The sequence below is a fragment of the Lutjanus erythropterus genome, chromosome 22 (assembly GCF_056507025.1).
Source record: "Lutjanus erythropterus isolate fLutEry1 chromosome 22, fLutEry1.hap2, whole genome shotgun sequence".
In the NCBI taxonomy this organism is placed as follows: domain Eukaryota; kingdom Metazoa; phylum Chordata; class Actinopteri; order Lutjaniformes; family Lutjanidae; genus Lutjanus; species Lutjanus erythropterus.
The window spans coordinates 15140454-15159138 of NC_139338.1; the positions used below are offsets into that span (position 1 = coordinate 15140454).

Below are 18685 nucleotides of genomic sequence, written 5' to 3' on the forward strand. Positions count from 1 at the left end.
CCCAACATCTCTAACAGATCATAAAAACAAAGAAAACACTTTTCAATGATCCACAAAAGAAATAAGGCTGATCGGTCCAGTGGTATTCAAGATTAGCTCTGGACCACACACACACACACACACACACACACACAAAAGAGATTTCATGATCAGACAACGTCCACGCAGAAATGTCAGACATTTAGAGGCAGTGCCTTATTCCAGGTTGTCCACCAGAGAGCACCACTGTTCAAATAATCTCATGTCAGACATGTCTAGATGTGAAATGACCCTTTTCTAATTTTACTGTTCAGTTGCAGCTGCTCTCTGAGATTGTGTCTTTTCTTCTTTGTTGAAAGAATTTTGAGAATCTGTGTTTTTTTTTTTTTTGCTCTGGGAGTCATGTGACCCAGGTCAGCTCCAAAGAGGCGTCACACGGTAACTGCAGACTCAGCAAGGAGGAGGAGGAGGAGGAGGAGGATGGATCCAGTGAAAACTCAGTAGGGCGCTTCCTCTGATGCTTTTTGGTACTCGGGCTGTAACTTTTGAGTGAAAAGGAGCGTCTTCATATTGCTGTGCATGGACTGTCTGCGGTAATTCATCACTTACATTGCAGCTGTCTGTTGTTTTATAATCTGATCATTTGGTAGTTGCGTTTTTTTCAGCAAAAGTTTCTTGCAACAGTGTGGAATCCATCTGTTGCGCTTTTTTTTATTTACGGTAGCATCCTTTTCCTGTAACTCAACGCACATGACGCTTTCTCACCCAAAGCAACGCGTAATTTGGCACGCTTTACGCATTTTATCAGCTACATCGCCTGCGTATTTTGCGCATCACCAAGAGGAGCGCTAAGTACTCGTTTTTCAAGCTCCACTGCAAAAAATATCCACTTTAACTAATGATTTATTCACTGAACTGTGTTGCAGGACGCTTCAGCAACCAATAAAACTGTATTGAAGTACAAGACTTCATTTCTGGATTTACATTCAGCTGATTTAGCTCAAATTTGTCTTGCAAAGCTCACTTAAAATAACTTTAGCTGGTCATTTTTTGCAGCGTTGGCAGTAGAACCACGTCATTCTGTCAAACAACTCCCCTTTTTCCTCCCTGTTGCACCAACATCCACAGTTTAGGAACAACTGGATAAAGATTTTGGACCATAAGCACAACCATGATGACCGGATTTCGGCTGAACTTGTCGCCGCTGAAGGAGCCTCTGGGCTTCGTCAAACTGGTGGAGTGGGTAAGTTAGATGCATGATGTGTGTGTGTGTGTGTGTGTGTGTGTGTCATACCCAGAGGACAGGGAGGTTCAGTCCTTGGATTTTCCCTTTTCCCGGCGATTTTCACCCTTGAGAAATATCACTTAGTCATCTGTTTTAGGAGAAAGTTGTTTAAAAAAATGCAGATGTTTATAACAACAACAACAGGATCATCATTTTGAAAGCACACACCAACTTTCTTGATGTTTTTTCATCTGCAGCTTTGACTGGGTTGCACCAACAAGGATTAATTTTCAACCTAGATAATGTTTGTTTTAACTTTAAATGATGTTGCACCAAACTTTTAAACTAGTTTAAAATTCAGATTAAACATCAGTTTAGTTTAAATTCTGTCTCACCAAAACTTTAAACTCCAGTTCAACTCCAATGTAATGCAGCATTAACTTTAAACTTGCAGTTGATGAGGTTTAAGAAGAAAATAATCAGGTTAAGGGATTGTGTCCAACGCAACTGAGTTTCATAACGTGTCTCTTGTCTTTCATTCTAGCTGATAATTTGGTCAATACGTTTTTCCTCAAAGGAGGAGAAATTAGAGCATCTCTGCCCAGCCATCATGAGTAGTCTAACTTTTTGGCTGGATAGCAAACAATATAACTTATTTATTTGTTTGTTTGTTTGTTTGTTTTTACTTTTTAGCCAGCTGGCAAACAATGCAATGTTGTTAAGGAGCAGCTGAAAGTTAAGAGTTTCTCCCCTGTTTTATAGTTATTAGTTAGATCACAAGAGAACTCAAATCTATTTATTTATTTATTTATTAGAAGCAAGCATATTTATTAGCTCTGTTTAATTTTAACTCTAGGTGGAGCCTACTTATTTAAAACCTAAACTCTGATTAGAACTTAGATTAAAGTTTTACGCTTCCAAGACTGAAAGCAGTCATGTTTTGTAGTTAATAAAGCCTCAGAGGTAAACTTGTATTTATCACAAGCTAATACCCAACAATATGCTTTGTTCTACTTTCATGGTATAAATTAAGACATTTAATATTCCCAGATTAAAAGTGTATTTAACAAAGTAAACTTCAGCTCTTTCCATTACATTTGGATTATTATTCTGCCAGCTGTGCCCTTCAGATGACACAGTTATAGATTAATGCATCCCTCACAAATAATTTACCTCTAGATAACGGTGCAGAATGTTCAGAAGACTCGCTCACACACTCGAGCTCGCAGTTTGTGAGTCATGAGAAAACATGGTTTCTTACACAAAGTCCAGTAATCAGTTCTGCTCTACATAACTGGGTCAGAGGAATCCAGTGCTGCTCAGCTACAGTTTCTCTCAGCTGTTCTATTTTCTCACAATACACACACACAAACACAAACACACACACACATACGGAGCTATAGAGCAGCAGTAACAGCCAGTCATCTGACTCAGGACAAGGCTGTTTGTGTGTTGGCCTTATGTAACCCTTATTTAACCGGGCATATTTTGTTATTCACAAGGGGCTGGGTGATAAATTGTGTTTATATTCACTCATTAAATGCTGGAATGTCATGTGATAATACAGAGATCCCTGCTCACTCGATAGATTGTAAGGACTATAAAACATCAGTAAGCAGGTCCAGGAAACATCACTAAAATTAAGATGGATACCAAACAAAAAAAGGACAATTTAATTTAAGGGTTCTCAGAGTCTGGTCCACAGGCCAAAAACGTGACATGAAACGCATGCGTTGTTTTTATCATCCAACGTCCGTTTCGATACTCTCCTGGTTGCATGGCGACAGGAAATACATGCCGTCGTCAATGCTAGTGCCGTTAGCGCAAGTTGACAGTTTTGGTGGAAAACCCAGTGGAAAAGCCACCATGGAAAGAAACGCTGTGTGGCTGAGAAAAGGGGGGGTTTCAGAAAAAAATGGACCAACTTGACAAATGAAGTGATCAGCCTTATCTGCAAACAGGTGGATTCAGTGCTCAAGGAATTTAATGTTAAACAAGATTATGTGAACAATTACAACTCTGAACACAGGTTGATGGGCTTTCCTGTGTGGCCCTCAGTTATGCTTTGGCACTCAGTCATCAAAACTTTGAAAAACCATACTAAATATATATGTATATATATATATATATATGTATATATATATATATATATATATATATATATATATATATATATATATATATATATGTATATATATATATATATATATATATATATATATATATATATATATATATATACATATATATATATATATATATATATATATATATATATTATTTGATACCTGAGCAAAAGTCTTTTTTCAATATAGGCACCACCATTCAGTAGATTATTTTAAAAATTCCATTTGATTGTTGACAAATTTACACAAAAACTTAATGTTGCAGTAGCTACTTTCAGGTTAGCTGAGGTTAAATGTGCTAATACAGATCAGAAATATTGTTTATAATGTCAGTTTTATCCAACATGTCCTTGTTTCTGGTTATAACGTTTTGAGGATTTGCCGATTTTCTTTGTGTTGCAATGTAGTGAACTGAAGATCATTGGGTAACTGTCACTTTTTAGCAAACATCAAACTATTTAAAGGACTACTATGTAGAATTTAGTTGCATCTAGTAGGGAGGTTGCAGATTGCAACCAACTCCCCTCATCCTCCCCTTCCAAGCGTGTAGGATACACTACAGTGGTGGTAAAACACGTAAGCACTAAAGGCGGTATATAGTGCTGTTGTTTGGTTTGTCTTTCCTGGGCTACTGTAGAAACGTGGTGCCCTCCACGGAAGAGGAGCCACTCCCTCTTCTAGATATAAAGGGCTCATTCTAAACTAACAAAAACACAATGATTCTTATTTTCGGTGATTATACACTCATGAAAACATACTTATGAATATTATATTCCATTCCTGTAACACTTTGCCAATAGATACCCGCAAGTCTTACACACTGGACCTCTAATTGTGGTCCACCTCACCAAATCTCTGTCACTCAGGGGTGTTTTTAACGTACATCTGGTGCATTCATTCTCTGCAACCCTTCCATTAATAATTAACATGACTGTAATGTGATGTCTTTTCCTCAGGCAGCAGCACTGGATGTGTGTCTGGCTCATGGATTTTGGACATAAATCTAATGTAGCATTTGAGTGGAAACAGCAAGTTGATGATATCATTTTGGAGTTCTAACAGATGGTTCATCACTACTGACTGCTGTCAGTGGAACTGGAGGGTATCCAGCAGGTTGTCTTGTCTAAAATCCAACATTTCTGTCAGTTCACCCCGTGAACCTCTGAGTGATCTAAATGAAAAAGTAGTTTCGTTGGCACGTAAGTGGACTGGACTAAACACTCATGCCTCCCTAGATATTATCTCCCACACAGTAGTAAACAGGAAGGAGGGTTTGGAGTAACAAATGCTAGCTATTTCTCTGTTTTTGGGCTTGCGGTTGTGCCAGGTCTCTCTGCCAAAAACACGGGCGGCCAGGTTGTTTGGGCATCTGAAGGAGCCCCAGTGGCAAAGTGGGCACATGCTCCGCCGGCTAGGGGGTTTCTGGTCAGACCGACCTGGACTTAGTGACCTCTGTGTAAGAACTGAAGGCAACATGACTGATTAAAGGATTTAGATTGTTCAGGATATTCATCTCGGGTTGTATTACAGAAACTCTCGATCTTTAGTCCTAAATTAAGACAGGAAGAGTCTACGACGGGATTTTCCCCACTTTAGTATTACAGAAGCAAATCCTAACTAACTTTACGGATGATAGCCTATCTTACATCACCCTATTTTATATCAGTTTAGGCAATCCTAAATGCTCAATACAACATTGCGAATCAACTTTCATGTCTGTTACCTAGCAACCAGCACTACTTTTCTCATCTTGCTGAGCTAAACAACATAGTTGTTCTTTTAAACATATGTTGAAATTTATGAAAAAAGGTGCAAAAACAATAATGGGCCCTTACTTCAAGATAGATTAGATAGAGATTTTGGTAACATCTCCAGAAAAATCCAAATATGTTCTCTTTTTGGGGGGGGGATTTACAACAACGCTAACTAAGGCGATCAAAGAAATAGAGTGGGCTAAGATAGCAGACACAGTTCCCACCGAATCTGGCATCCATTGTGTAAAAGTGATTAAAAAAAAGCAGCCATACTGACTAAACAAGAAAGCTGACGCTATTTTTAGAAACTTCTGGCAAACTCTACCTACCTACTATTAGCGAACACTGTTATCTACCATTAGCTAGTTAGTAAGTTAGATAATACTATAGGTGGAAAAGTAAAAATTAGGACAGTTTAACACACAATCCTAAAGTCAGGAGAGTTTATTTAAGACTCTGGGAAGTTAGGATGCTTGTGTATAACATATTTTTGAAGGCCAGCATTGTTTCGGTTCCCATGACAGCGAGCCAAATTTTTCCTTTGGATTTTGTTCAGCAAGATAATCTTCACAAACAAACAACTTGTATTATTTTTTAACACTAAAAAAGAACTACACCACAGTTGCTTTACTCAACATCACTTCCACTAAGTGACTAGTGTTTGGCGTGATGATGTTCAATATCCCAGAGAACTTCTGTAGTCTCATTTAGGAATTTGTTAAAAACCATCTTTTTTAAGACAAACAAAAGGGGTATTTACCGACATACGTTATGTGATAGTACAAATCATGAAAATCTCTTGAGTTTATGTTAACTAACCAAAAGCCCATTGGAAAAAATATGTTCACTTTGAGATAAGAGAACCAAGATACTAATATGTTCAATCATTACCAGGTTTTAAGACTCATTGCTGCAGCGCTCGACACTTTTCCTATTTAAAGTTAGAATAGGTGCATTGGCTTAGGAATTGTTCATCTGCAATGGATTTTTTTTTTTCTATTACCTATTACCATGGTTACTAAACAAGAAAGATAGGATCTGCAAGTTGTGAAGTGTCTGTAATATGTCCACAGATCAGATTACAGGTCATCCCCACTAGAAGCAATCTTTTCTTTTCCGTTGTTTGCATCTCATACAGGAACCTGACACCTAACCTCTCTCACATGTGAATGGTTTCTGTATGCAAATTGCATCCTGTCTCACAGCTTGGTTACGAGCGAAGAATATTTGACAGTCTCTGGGGTGTCCATAAATTGGTACCTTGTGGTTTGCAGATGTCTGGAAGGACTGGCAAGGTATATTTGTTTGTCTACGGTCTTTTGCAGTCGCCATGTTTGGCGAAGGTGCCACCTGTAGCCTTAATTGGAACTAAGTGGTGATATTGGAAACATGACAAAATACCAAACTGTCAGACGGTGTTTGCACAGTCTATTATTTATGCTTCTGTTTAAAAGTGGGAACATAAACAGAAGAATTAAGTTGTCGATGTGTGGTGTGTGTCTGGTCCATGCTGGTTGTTACAGTTCTTCACGCTGAGGCTGCATGACCTCGTAGCGGGAAAGTGGCGGAGTCGGTGAAACTAGAATGTGAGAGAAGTAGCTTACAGTGGTTTGTAGCCAGAAAAACAGGAAGTGTGGCAGCAGTGACATCTGGAGAAACATCTGGAGAGAGGCCTCGAGGTGTGCGTGGGTGTGTGTAGTACTCTGTGTGTGTGCCTTGTGGTGTGAAGTTAATGTCGAGGTGGCCTGTCGTAAGCGTTTTTCAGGGGTGTGAATGCGTGTGATACAGATTCGCTGATGAAATAGAATTTAGAAGGTCAGTTACAGGTTTTCCTGTGGAAATGTTTTGTTTGGTGTGTCCTGTGGTGCAAGTCATTACCATGTGGTGTGCAGTGTGAATCAAAGGTCATTACCTTTGTTGCAAGTTGTAATCCAGCTCCTGTCAACTGCATGCTGTCTACTACCACAGACAAGTTCATCTACATAATGTATGTCTTATTTATTTCTGCATCGTTCTGATGATTTTCTTGGCCATATCTCAAGCTATAGAGTTGCAGTACAAAAGGGACAAAGATCATGTTAAAGTCAAGATGAAATGAAAAATGCCCTTCAGATCACTATTGCAAATCGCAGAGAAATATGGTCCAAATGTGAAGGTTCAATCAAACGTCAAATAGTCCTGGTGAAAAACTTTCACTTTCAAGCCGATCCTATCCATAATGTATTTTCACCAGTGACTGTAGTCATATTTTAAGCTACTGGGGACAGACAAATTCAGCATCTAGCTTGTGAACATAGTGCATTATCTCCAGTTCGTGGAGACCAAATGTTGTGGTGTCTGTCAGTATCGCTAAATAACCAACATTAGCATTTACATCCGTTTACTTGACCAAGAGCTGCTTATTGTGGTGGAAAGCAACACCGGTGTTAATTCCTGTCCTTCTATTTCTGTCACTAAATTCTTTGTTCTCAAACAGGTTTCTTGTCTCAAGTTTCTTGCACTTGGGGAAGCAGTACTTCTTAGGGATGCATCAGATCATAAAACTCACTGTTTAGATGGTATCACGTTTTTGAGTCGCAGAGAGGGTTATTTTTCACATCAGAAAAAAAAGGTGAGAAAAGGTGGGATTGGGATTTTCCTGTCGATTAAACACAAATTTTAATTGAGACTATGTGATTAGTCTAACAGTAAGAAAGCACTCTTGCTTCACTTCATGAGGTACAAAAATTCTTACATATGGCTTCTTGATTAGTTCAGTGTTGTGTTTACAGCTTATTGTGCAGGCCCCAGGTGTCAAAAACAAAATTCTTAACTTCAATTTGTTTCCAGTATTCTTTTACCACAAGACATACAGTAGCTGAACTAAAGGCCTGTTTGCATTTTCCTAGGCCACATGATTTCACGGGGTCAAAATGCCTGCTCTGTGAAGCCAAACAGTTGTTCTGTGGTTTGTTGTTAATCTTTGATTTAGTATTGTACTGTTGTACCGGAACGTTCAGTCAGGATGTGCGATGGCGGGCAGAGACATGACGTTATGCATGTTGAGAATGTGTGACTGTTAAAAACACATTTTGAGAGGAACGACATCTTCCTCTTCAGGGTACTGTGATTTATAGTGCGTATTTTCTTGCCAGATCGTCATTACCCATGAGGTATGAGTAAATTGATATCAGTGAGAGTCTGAATGAGCTCAGTGCCCGCGAATTATATGATTATGGTCTCGCCTACTGCAGTCTGAGGGTTAAGCTCAGCAGCAGCCACCCTGACTAAAAGAATTTAGTATGTGTTGGTTTTAAGGAGAGTATTAGTGTCACATGGTCTACACGCTGAGTCAGATGCTGTCTGCCTCTGCAAGAAAGAATTTGAGAGCTGAATAGCAGCATTAGTGCAGCCATGTAAGCCACTTTTTATTGTGTTTTTCAAGATAGCAGTTCTGTGAGAAGAAGATCCACCAAATCATGTCTAAAATCATTTGATTCATATCCGATAACTGGATGACTGCAGCTGCAAATAGAGCAGAAATACAGAAAAATGTGCACTCTTAGAAATAAAGGTGCTAACTAGAACCATATAGGGTGCTTTGGCTTGGTTCCACCTGGAATCCTTCCAGGGGTTCCTGTGTAAAGCCCATCATAAAGGCTTGTAAAACCATCTGCGAAAGGTTCCACCCAGAACCCCACAGCAGAGGTTCTACAGACAACTCATCTATGATGTAATGGTTCCACCCTGAACCCCCTCTGGGGCTTCTATCCAGAAACTTTCTACCTCCTAAGGGTGCCAACAAGAACCCACCCAGAGGGGTCTACCAAGATCACTTTTATATTCCAAGGGCTTTATCCAGAACTCTCCTAGGCGGTTCTACCAAACACCCTTTTACATCCAAAGGTTTCATCTTGAACCCATCCAGTGGGTTCTACTAAGAGCCCATTTATATTCTGAGGGTTTCATGTAGAACTCATCTAGGATTTAAACATTTTCTATAATGGTTTTACATATAACTTTCATGTCTTCTCAGGGTTCTACAAAGAACCATATTGTATTCTACAGAAGAATAATACAAGGCTTCTTACAAAGAACCCTGGAAGAGCCTTTTCTTCAAAAAAGGGTTCTTCAGAAGCACATGGTTCTGGGTAGACTCTCAGCCCCTCAGGACGAACAATTTCGGGACCTTTCTTTTTAAGAGTGTACAAATAAAAATGTTCTTGATTTTTGTTGTCACGGCCGTTTGCTTTGCTCTAAACACAGCGAGTAATGTGATTTGTATTGGGTATTTCCATTAGAAAAGCAAATGACTCAAGAAAACTGATTTTGTAAAAATTGTTGAGTAGTGAGTTTTATTTTCAGCTGTTTGTAAAAGTAAAACGCCGGCCATCTGTTGGTCCCTCTGGCTCTTTTCTGCTGACGTTGTGTTTCAGGCTGCCAGCTTTCTTCTGGGTGTGAAGTTCTGATGACTCTTCACTGTGTTTTCAAGCTGTATTGTCCACATGTATAATGAATATCACTCTGTCCTCTGAAACAAAGCTTCAGTATCTGAAGTTTCTTGGGTTTAATATTGATTCCCTAAAGCGAAGGAAGGTTTTTTTTTTCTCACATCAGTTTCAGGCATTTCCCTAATCCCTCGCTCTCTCTCGTCTGTCCAAACAGCTCACGGCCATATTTGCTTTTGGAAGCTGCGGCGGATTCTCAGGGACGAACGTCGTAACTGTCTCCTGTGGCGATGGCAGGAATGAAACCCTCAACGCCAACTTTCACTACCCATTTAGGTGAGAATCATAACAGAGTTTTGGTGATTTTCAATGTCATTTATCATCAGTCATGTAATCAATTTCAAAGCTCCAGTACACTCTTACAAATAAAAGTGCTACCTAGAATCATAAAGGGTTTCTTCGGCTTGCCTCCATAGGAGAACCCTTTTTTGCCAATGGGAAAACCTTTCGTAAAGGTTCCACTTGGAAGTCTTTAAGAGGGTTCTGCCTTAAACCCAACACAAAGGCTCATACCTAGAACCATCTGTGAAAAGTTCCACTCAGAACCTCTGGTGAAAGGTTCTACAGAGAATGGTGTAATGGTTACACCCAGATCCCTTCCTTGGGGTCCTATCCAGAGCCTTTTCACTAACAACAATCAACCCAGGGTGTTCTACCAAGAACCCTTATATATTCTACAGGGTTTAATCTAGGGGGTTTTATTAAGAACCCATCTATCCAGAACATTTTCACCTTCTAAGGGTACTACCAAGAACCTTTTTATATTCCAAGGATTTTATCAAAAACACACAGTGGGTTCTACAGTGAACTGTTTTTTTCTATTGTAAGGGTTATATCTAGAACCCACCCTGGGGTGTTCTACATAGAACCTTTTTATATTGTGGTATTTATATTATGGTTTTATGTTATGGTACAAACCCTTGTTGAAATCCCTTTTTCAAGGATTTCGACAATCCTTGAAGAAATCTTTCTTTCAAAAAGGGTTCTTTGGATGGAAAGGGTTGTTGATGGAACCATTTGTCTTACAAAGAACACTTGACAAACCCTTTCTTTAAAATAGGGTTCTTCAAAGGCAGATGGTTCTCTATAGAGTTTCGGCCTTTCTGGAACAACCATTTTGAAATGTTTTTTCTAAGGGTATAGGTTAATTTTGTGTTCTTAATAACTTTTTAACCTTATTAAGATGGAGACTTCAAATATTTTCGACTAAACTAAAGTAAAGACCTTCCATCTTGTTTTGTGGTCAGGTTAAGTCAGGTCCCACTCGTCCAAGGAAACACCACTATTTGTAACCACTCTGTCTCGACGACACACATGGTGGGAGACTCAGCCTCCTCAGCGGAGTTCTTTGTTGGCATCGCCATCATCTGTTTTCTGTACAGCATGGTGGCTCTGCTGGTGTATTTGGGCTACATGCATGTCTACAAGGACTCTGACTTTGGACCCATTTTTGTGAGTACTGATCTCAGCTTTCCAATATACCTCCAATGGACACATTTAAATCAAGCTGTGAAAATGATGAATTCTCACAGTGGGATTTATGGTCTGTTACGCTGATGTGTTCGTCCTTGTTTGCAGGACTTTGTGATCACAGCGATCCTGGTCTTCCTGTGGCTGGTGTGCTCGTCCGCCTGGGCGAAGGGCCTGCAGAATGTGAAGGATGCCACAGACACGGAGGGCCTCAGCAACACGCTGGCCCTTTGCAAGGGGAGCAACATCACCTGTGAGGTCACAGAGTTTGCCAACATGCGGTCCCTCAACATCTCTGTGGTGAGAGGAAATACAGAGGCTTTACAAACGAGAAGTGGCACTTGCATTCATCTCAGCCAAATTGTTTCTTGTGTCAACACTCCTTAAAGGGATAGTTTGGATTATTTAAAGTGGGGGTGTATTAGATACTTATCGTTAGTGTATAACCTACACTTTAACCTACAGTTGGCAGTATATGTGCCCTGAGTCTGGAGAAATAGTGGGACTTGAGGTGTAGGAAGTTTAGCAATGTATGGTTATGGACAAGGTCAGCAACAAAATGTATTTTAGCTGCCTAAAAAAGTCTATATCAGTTTAAGTGTATGCTGTATTTGATACACACCATGTCGTCAGGCAGCCTTTTCCAATGGCAAACTGCTGCCAGATATTTCCCTTATATAAGCCAAATATTGCTCTCTTTTGCTCAGTCAGACTCCACTGGCAAAATCAGTCATTTTACCATACAGAACACACTAGTTGATGGTCCTCCACTGCCTGGATCTGTTCGTTTGTTTGTAATATTGTGTGACTTTTGTGCTTAAAAGGTTAGTTTGAATTCACCAAAATCATACAATAACACTAAAAAACTGACTGATCGAGACAGGGGGAGTCCAACGACTCCCAGTTCTGAGAGGTAAAATTACTTATTTTGCAAGTGGAGTCTGACTGAGCAAAAGAGAGCAATATTTGGCTTATATAAGGACTGTTTTCTGTCAGAAAAGTCTTTCTGGCAGCAAGGTAAAGTGGTGAAAATATTCTAAATATAACATGTGTTTAAACTGATATAGATTCTTTTAAATGGGGCTTTTTTAAAATATGTTTTGATGCTGACCATGTCAACAGCAGGTGCTGGTGCTCCTCTCTGCTTCTCCAAACTGGGCACCAATCAACCGCCTTTAATTCTGGTGATACTCTGAAACTCAATAATCAAATAATCCAAACTATCCCTTTAAGGTCTTTTTTGTCCTCTGACATATAAAATCCAAATCGTTAGCCTGTCGAGGGGCTTTTTTTGTTGTTTAAAAATAACTGCACCAGAAGACCTAAGCATAAACAATAAGCAGCCTGACTCACAGTCATGAGACTCTGTGCAAAAGCACTTTACACATTTTATTTGATCAGACATTGTCATCTGCTCAGTACTGTCTGTGTCACAAGTCCAGAGCAAATTTGTTGGAATGGACACAAATGTAACCACAGTTTAAGTCCTCAAACTGTCGCTTTAGAAGACAGTCCTCCATTATCGCAAGTGTTTTTCGTATTATTAATGTGTTTTTCGTCTGTCTGCATTCTTCCAGGTGTTCGGCTACCTCAACATGTTTGTGTGGGCAGGCAACGCCTGGTTTGTGTACAAGGAGACTCGCTGGCACTCGCAAAAGTTCTCCTCTCAACCCGGACCTGGACGGCAACAAGTCCCTGCACCCATCTAACATTCATTATGACATAAAGCAACACAAACAGGCAGTCACATTCAAACACTCACAGTATACACTAGACATAGGATACACACAAACAACAACAATTTGAGCACATGAAGACATTATTACACATAGACATAAAAAATAATGTCTGTGAAGATGATGAAGACAGACAAAATGAAGGATAAAATGACAGATGGATTTGGACCTTATCAATGCAGTAGCAGCTGTGTAGGTAGTACACAGAACTTAAAGGAATAGTTTGGATTATTAGAAGTGGGGTTGTATGAGGGCACTTTTCCATAGTCAGCTAGTTATCTACAGTTAGATGCCGGTCGGCACGCCCCCAAGGTAAAATTACTGATTGGAGTTTGGTTGGTTTGGAGAGGGCAGTATTTGGTTTCCAGTCTGAAAAGACTGTCTGACAGCAAAGTAAAGCAATGAAAATATTCTTAATGTAGCTAAAATACGTGGTATTGCTGACCCTGTCCTCAGCAGTTTATTGCTAAGCTTCCTGTTGGTGCTCCTCTCTGCTTCTCCATCTGCTGTAGCTAATACACTAACTACGGACAAGTACGTCAACACAAGCCCACTACAGATAATCCGAACTATCCCGTAATTGATATTTTGCAACCCAAATTTTCTAACAGTTGTGGCATACTTGAACAGATAACAGAGCAGTGTACATTTCCCAGAAGATGTCCTCTGAAGGCCCAGGCAGCCCTGCAGCAGCCGAATGCTGGGGGAGAAGATAGTTTCATGTGTGGGTTAGCCGTGTTATTTTTATTGTTTTTTACTTGTTTCATATACAATAGCAACACCAATGCAAGTAATATGTCAAATCCCTTTAAACGTCCCTTCTTACAACACTTCCCAGATGTTTCTTATGCTTTATTAAAGCAGATGTGTGCACAGACAATGACCAAATATGTCTTTTAAACCTGAGCTTTAGAGCCGCATTAAGGCTCGGAGAAGTCTTTCTTTACTTCTCTGATCCAATTTTAGGATACTTGCTGAATTTATTATGCTTAATTATGATGAATGTAAGGTACTTTGAACTCATCTCTTTGTCTGTTACGTGAGTCCAACCACAAGATTAAATTTTTAACATCTGCAGCAGCAATAAGGATAATGTGATCAAGGTTGTCAGGGTAACAGAGAGGGTAAGACGGTGCAGTGCACTATGAAGCATAATACTAAAAATTAGAATTACATTCACTGTAATTTATTGACATATTGTATGTTGCATTAATTTGATATTGGTCTTGAAATAGAGTCATGTATATTTTGTATATGATTCATGTGTATTTTTAGATTCAAAGCACCTTGTGTGTCTAAAAAAGTGACTCATTCAAATATTCATTCATTCTGTCATTCATGGGCTCTCTCATATTTAGCCCATGTGCCCTCTAGTGGTGGTTAACAGGTATTGCAGTGTTAAGACAAAACTAAACTAGGGTTATTAATTAACAGTGAAGTAAATCCATGCAGACAAGGGGACAGGTTAGATTTATTAAACCTAAAGACATTTCTTACATGCACTGTGCAGAATGGCTTCTAACCCAAATATAAGGAAAGGAGTTTGCACATCCTGTATATTATGTTCTTATCAAAACATGCAGAGTACACTCAGTGCATAAAGGGATAGTTTGAATTTTTTGAAGTGGAGTTGAATGAAGTACGTAGCCATAGTCAGTGTATTACCTACAGTAGATGGCGGACACACCCCCACTTTCTAGAGGCAAGTGTGGGACGAAGCAATGTAAGACACTTAAAAAAAGGCCCACCTCAAAAAATATAATTACTAGCTAAACTATGTTTTGCTGCTGACCCTGTCCACAGCTGTACATTGCTGTCAACCGCCATCTACTGCAGGCAATACACTGACTATGGATAAGTACCTCATACAGCCCCACTTCAAAAAATCTGAACTATCCCTTTAATATGCCGTCCTTAAAAGCACTGTGACGGTGTAAATCCATAAAGAATACTTGATTGAGAATTGGCTACTTAATTCATCCAAGAAAATCTTGCGTGTGAGTGCAGCCAAAGTCTGAAGTCCTTTAGTTCATCTGCATCTAAAAGCTTTGATTTATTAAGTCTCTATTAAGGTACCAGTTAAAAGTTGAATCTTTCCTTGATTGTGTACTTTTAAAAAAAAATCTTGTTTTTTTTTATTATCATTGCGAATGTAGTCATGACTTTTTCTTTATTTTAATTTTAATTCAACACTTTTTTTAAAAAATTGCCAAAGCACTATTTTATTACTCTTGGTTTAATTTTATTCCATATCTCTTCGTGATTTTAAATCAGATAGTTTGCGTCTTGTCTGTCTTGTTTTTCGATTGTCTAGTTTTTTTGAAAATCCTTTCACCAAACAGTGACCTGTTTTATCAACTGTCACTTTTGTCTTATTTTTTCCATTTTTCGCACATGTAGAAGACCGTTTGAAGAAATCCCTGATTTTCTTTTTCTTTATTCATCTATTTCCTTGTGATATAGTAACAGTGTCAGTGGGATGATGTAAACTGAAAGAATTTGAAACAACAAATGTGTTACTGGTATACTGGTTATGCCTCTGCACTCTTGTAATCATCATCCCATAAGTTATAGCTTTGTCAATGATTCCTATGCATGTAACCTGCCAAACTGTCTTATTCAAGAGACATACATTCACTTTGTGACATGCACAATTTCAGTGTACCTTTGTTTTTGTTTTTCAATAAAAGCAATGATTTTTTTTTCATTAATCTCTTCAGTGAACATCCAGTCTATCTGAGGATGTGTGTGTGGTTGTACTTCTGCGTGTCTTGTTAGTGTGTTTGTCCATTTTTTGGCATGCCCCCCTTATGAAAGCCATTATTGTACAAAATGTACATTCAACAGGATTAAACATCAGAAAGAAATGTGAAATTGAAATATACAGAATTTAAACATTGTTTGGACTCAACTGTCTGCATCTACAACATAAATAAAAGAGTGAAAGCACTCAGACATTCAAGCATCCATGATCAAAATCATTTTAATGACCCTCAAAGAGACAAAAATTATAGCAACATTAAATAAATGTGACAGAATGAATGGAGTAAGTGGCCATCTTGAATGTGAAAACCCTCACTGAAATAAAAAAAAAAGAAGAAGAAGAGACAGAAAAGATAGCACCCTGTATTTCCTGACTTTTCCTGTGACCTACTGACTTGTCCTGTGACCTCAATGATCACTGTGTGTGGGAAACAAACACAACACTGTGGTTCAGTCATGTTTTGTGAGAGAAAAATAAAGGATAGGAAACGCAGAAGTGTGCTGGTCTGTGTGAGAGAAAGACAAGACGGATTGTATTCAACCATAGATTACCATTTGAAATGTGTATAAACTAATCAAAATCATTTCCTTGCCCTCATCTAAGGCATCATTTCCTCTGTATCTCCACCCTTATCTGGTTTTCTCACTCCACAAAGCAGCTACTTCATGCTGCGTCATGTGATCACAGGCGTATGGCCACTGGATTCTTTAAATCTGTTCAGGTTTTTATAACAAAAAGTGGAAAATTTGTGTATGTACGCATTGTGTGTGAGAGAGAAAACTTAATCCAACTCAACCCCTCATCACGTTCCCCATACTGAGACAGATGTTTTTGTTTACTGTGATCTACTTGACAATACCTTACTTGAAAAGGAGTCTAACCTGACTTTGCAGTAGAACAGGTTCTGTTTCCAGCCACAAGAGGTCAATGTAGTGCTGTGAGCTCGACCTGCTGAGCCACTTCGAGAACCTAAACATTCTGGGACGGTTTTTTGAGACATATTTTGTCAGATGTCCACTATTCAGTTTTTATAAATTTATGATTCTGTTTTTTTTTTTTTTTTCATAGTCAAGATGGCAATATGCTGGGGACCTCCTCATGTTCGTCCCTTGGAATGATTTTATACAGTCTATTTTATGCAAAAACCCAAAAGAAATGTATTAGAAAGATTTTAGACATGTATTAAAAATATTTGCACCATTTCAACAGAATACCCATAAAACACATAAATCAAGAGAGTGTCTTTCACTCTTAGTGCATACATATGACAAAATGTAGATTCTGGTTATTTTAATATTATACAATATATTTTTTGTATAAAATATAAATTGGAGAAAATATAAAACACTGATAAATAGAAAAATATAAATAAAAATAAGAATTATTTGGCCTAGCCTGGGGCTTGAATAAGATGGGCCTAAAAAATTGTTTGTGGAAAGGAAACAAAAATAGTGTCAATAAATAATGCTTGCAAAACATCTAATCATAAAATAAATGCAGGTTATTATAAAAAGTTTGTAAGTAAATAATATAAATATACTTTATATCACGATAATTTAAATGAGGGAATCGTAGCAGTCATTGTAATGCTGCCGCTGCAACTTTGCAATACAATCTGATCTACTAACACATAATGTTAGAAAGTAAAGGGGTTTTAGTGTTACTTAGAGTTCGGACCTCCTCTTTCCAAAATCCATTAGACCCATTACTTTGCAAACTTCCTGGCAAGCCCTCATTGGACTTTAATTTGTTTTAATGAAGCAGAGAGAAGATTTAAATCTAGTTTGGGTACATTTTTAGGTTCAAACAAGGGTCTAACATTTACAGCTGCATTCATTCCTGCCAGGTCTAATATTAAACACTCATTCTGACATTTGCAAAATGTTCAGTTTTTCAGTTTAATGTAGGTCAGAGGTTTTCTAAGTGGGAGGCGAGCTTCCCCAGGGGGATCCAAACAGTTTCAGGAGAGGCTGAGTGAACAGAGGTAAAAAAAAAAAAAAAAAAAAGATAAATAAATAACATTAGTTATTGCATTATTATCAAAAGAAGTGAAATGTGTATAATTTGATTTAAGAGATAATTCAGAGATACAGTATTGGGTAATTTTACTGTTTTTCTACTTTCACAGAGTTAGAAACTTACAAATGCCTTTGGACAGATCCTTTTTATGCATTTGAGTGTCATCTGAAGTTATGTTAAAACAGGGATCAATGGGATCAGATAATATAATCAGATAATTATTAATATGGAACTTACCACTATATTAACCTGTAACTTTGAAAGAGATTAATAACAGACATTAAGTTAATTTTTTGGCAATCTTTTAGAATTTGTGGAAAGTTGGTATCACTATTGCGGACCCGGTAAAAATATTTAAATAAATTATGATTTGGTTGTTTAAAGTTTTTAGTTAGTTGTTGAAAATTAGAGAGGTTATCCTGACTATATTGCTCTTCAAGTGTTTTATACTGTTATTAAACCAACTTTTTAATATTCCATCTGCAAATGGGATAGGAATGTTGGGGTTATCTCATAAGGGAGTTTTCTGAAATAATGACACTGTGGGCTTCTTGCCATGCAGTGATGGAGTTTCACATTACAGTTTTTAGTAATATTTAAGAGTATTTTCTTAGAGGGTAGAAAAGGAAGATTTTTTTAGGGAACATTCTTGAATTCAGTCATTCCCACAGACTGAGTCAAGCCAAATAAATAAAAGACAATGGAAGAAATTCTGCATATTTAAGATTTAATTCTGCAGTATACCTTTTACAAAGTATTTTAAAATTGGAGGCTATATTGTTTTATTGGTGAGAGGAAAAAATGACAGCCTGTTAAGTCTGCCTAAATACACTTATTTTGTCTAATTTATGAAGTAGGTTAAACTTTTCTGATGAGAAGAAATAAAAATGATTGCCAGTACTCTTTGAATAGAAAAAACATTCTAATGTTTTCTAATGCACCATAATGTTACCATGTAACCGTCCCTCAGTGAGAAACCTGCTCAAGTCCAACAGGCTCAGGGTTGTACCTTTACACTGAACTTTTGAACTCGTGAATAGCTCCCTGTCTGTCGCTCAACCCCTCAAACCCTCCGACGGAAGCCGAACACAGCCGAGTCTCCCCGACACTGACGTAAGCATATCT

The 18685-nt window shown here is 38.2% G+C and overlaps 1 protein-coding gene across 1 annotated transcript; it reads left to right on the top strand.

Annotated features, from left to right (window-relative positions):
* The first annotated feature begins 659 nt into the window (after window positions 1-659).
* On the top strand, window positions 660-13098 carry sypl1 (synaptophysin-like 1). The gene is made up of 5 exons (XM_084711331.1): window positions 660-1222; window positions 9729-9847; window positions 10819-11023; window positions 11150-11341; window positions 12619-13098. Exons 1-5 carry the CDS (start codon window positions 1151-1153, stop codon window positions 12748-12750), a joined length of 720 nt encoding a protein of 239 aa, XP_084567457.1. The 5' UTR covers window positions 660-1150; the 3' UTR covers window positions 12751-13098.
* Window positions 13099-18685: the final 5587 nt, after the last annotated feature.

Excerpts from the sequence above, each read along its gene's own strand:
- sypl1 (XM_084711331.1), top strand. The coding sequence starts at position 1,151 with ATGATGACCGGATTTCGGCTGAACTTGTCGCCGCTGAAGGAGCCTCTG. Across the intron at positions 9,848-10,818 it reads AACTTTCACTACCCATTTAG|GTTAAGTCAGGTCCCACTCG; the intron begins GTGAGAATCATA and ends TTTTGTGGTCAG. Across the intron at positions 11,342-12,618 it reads GGTCCCTCAACATCTCTGTG|GTGTTCGGCTACCTCAACAT; the intron begins GTGAGAGGAAAT and ends GCATTCTTCCAG.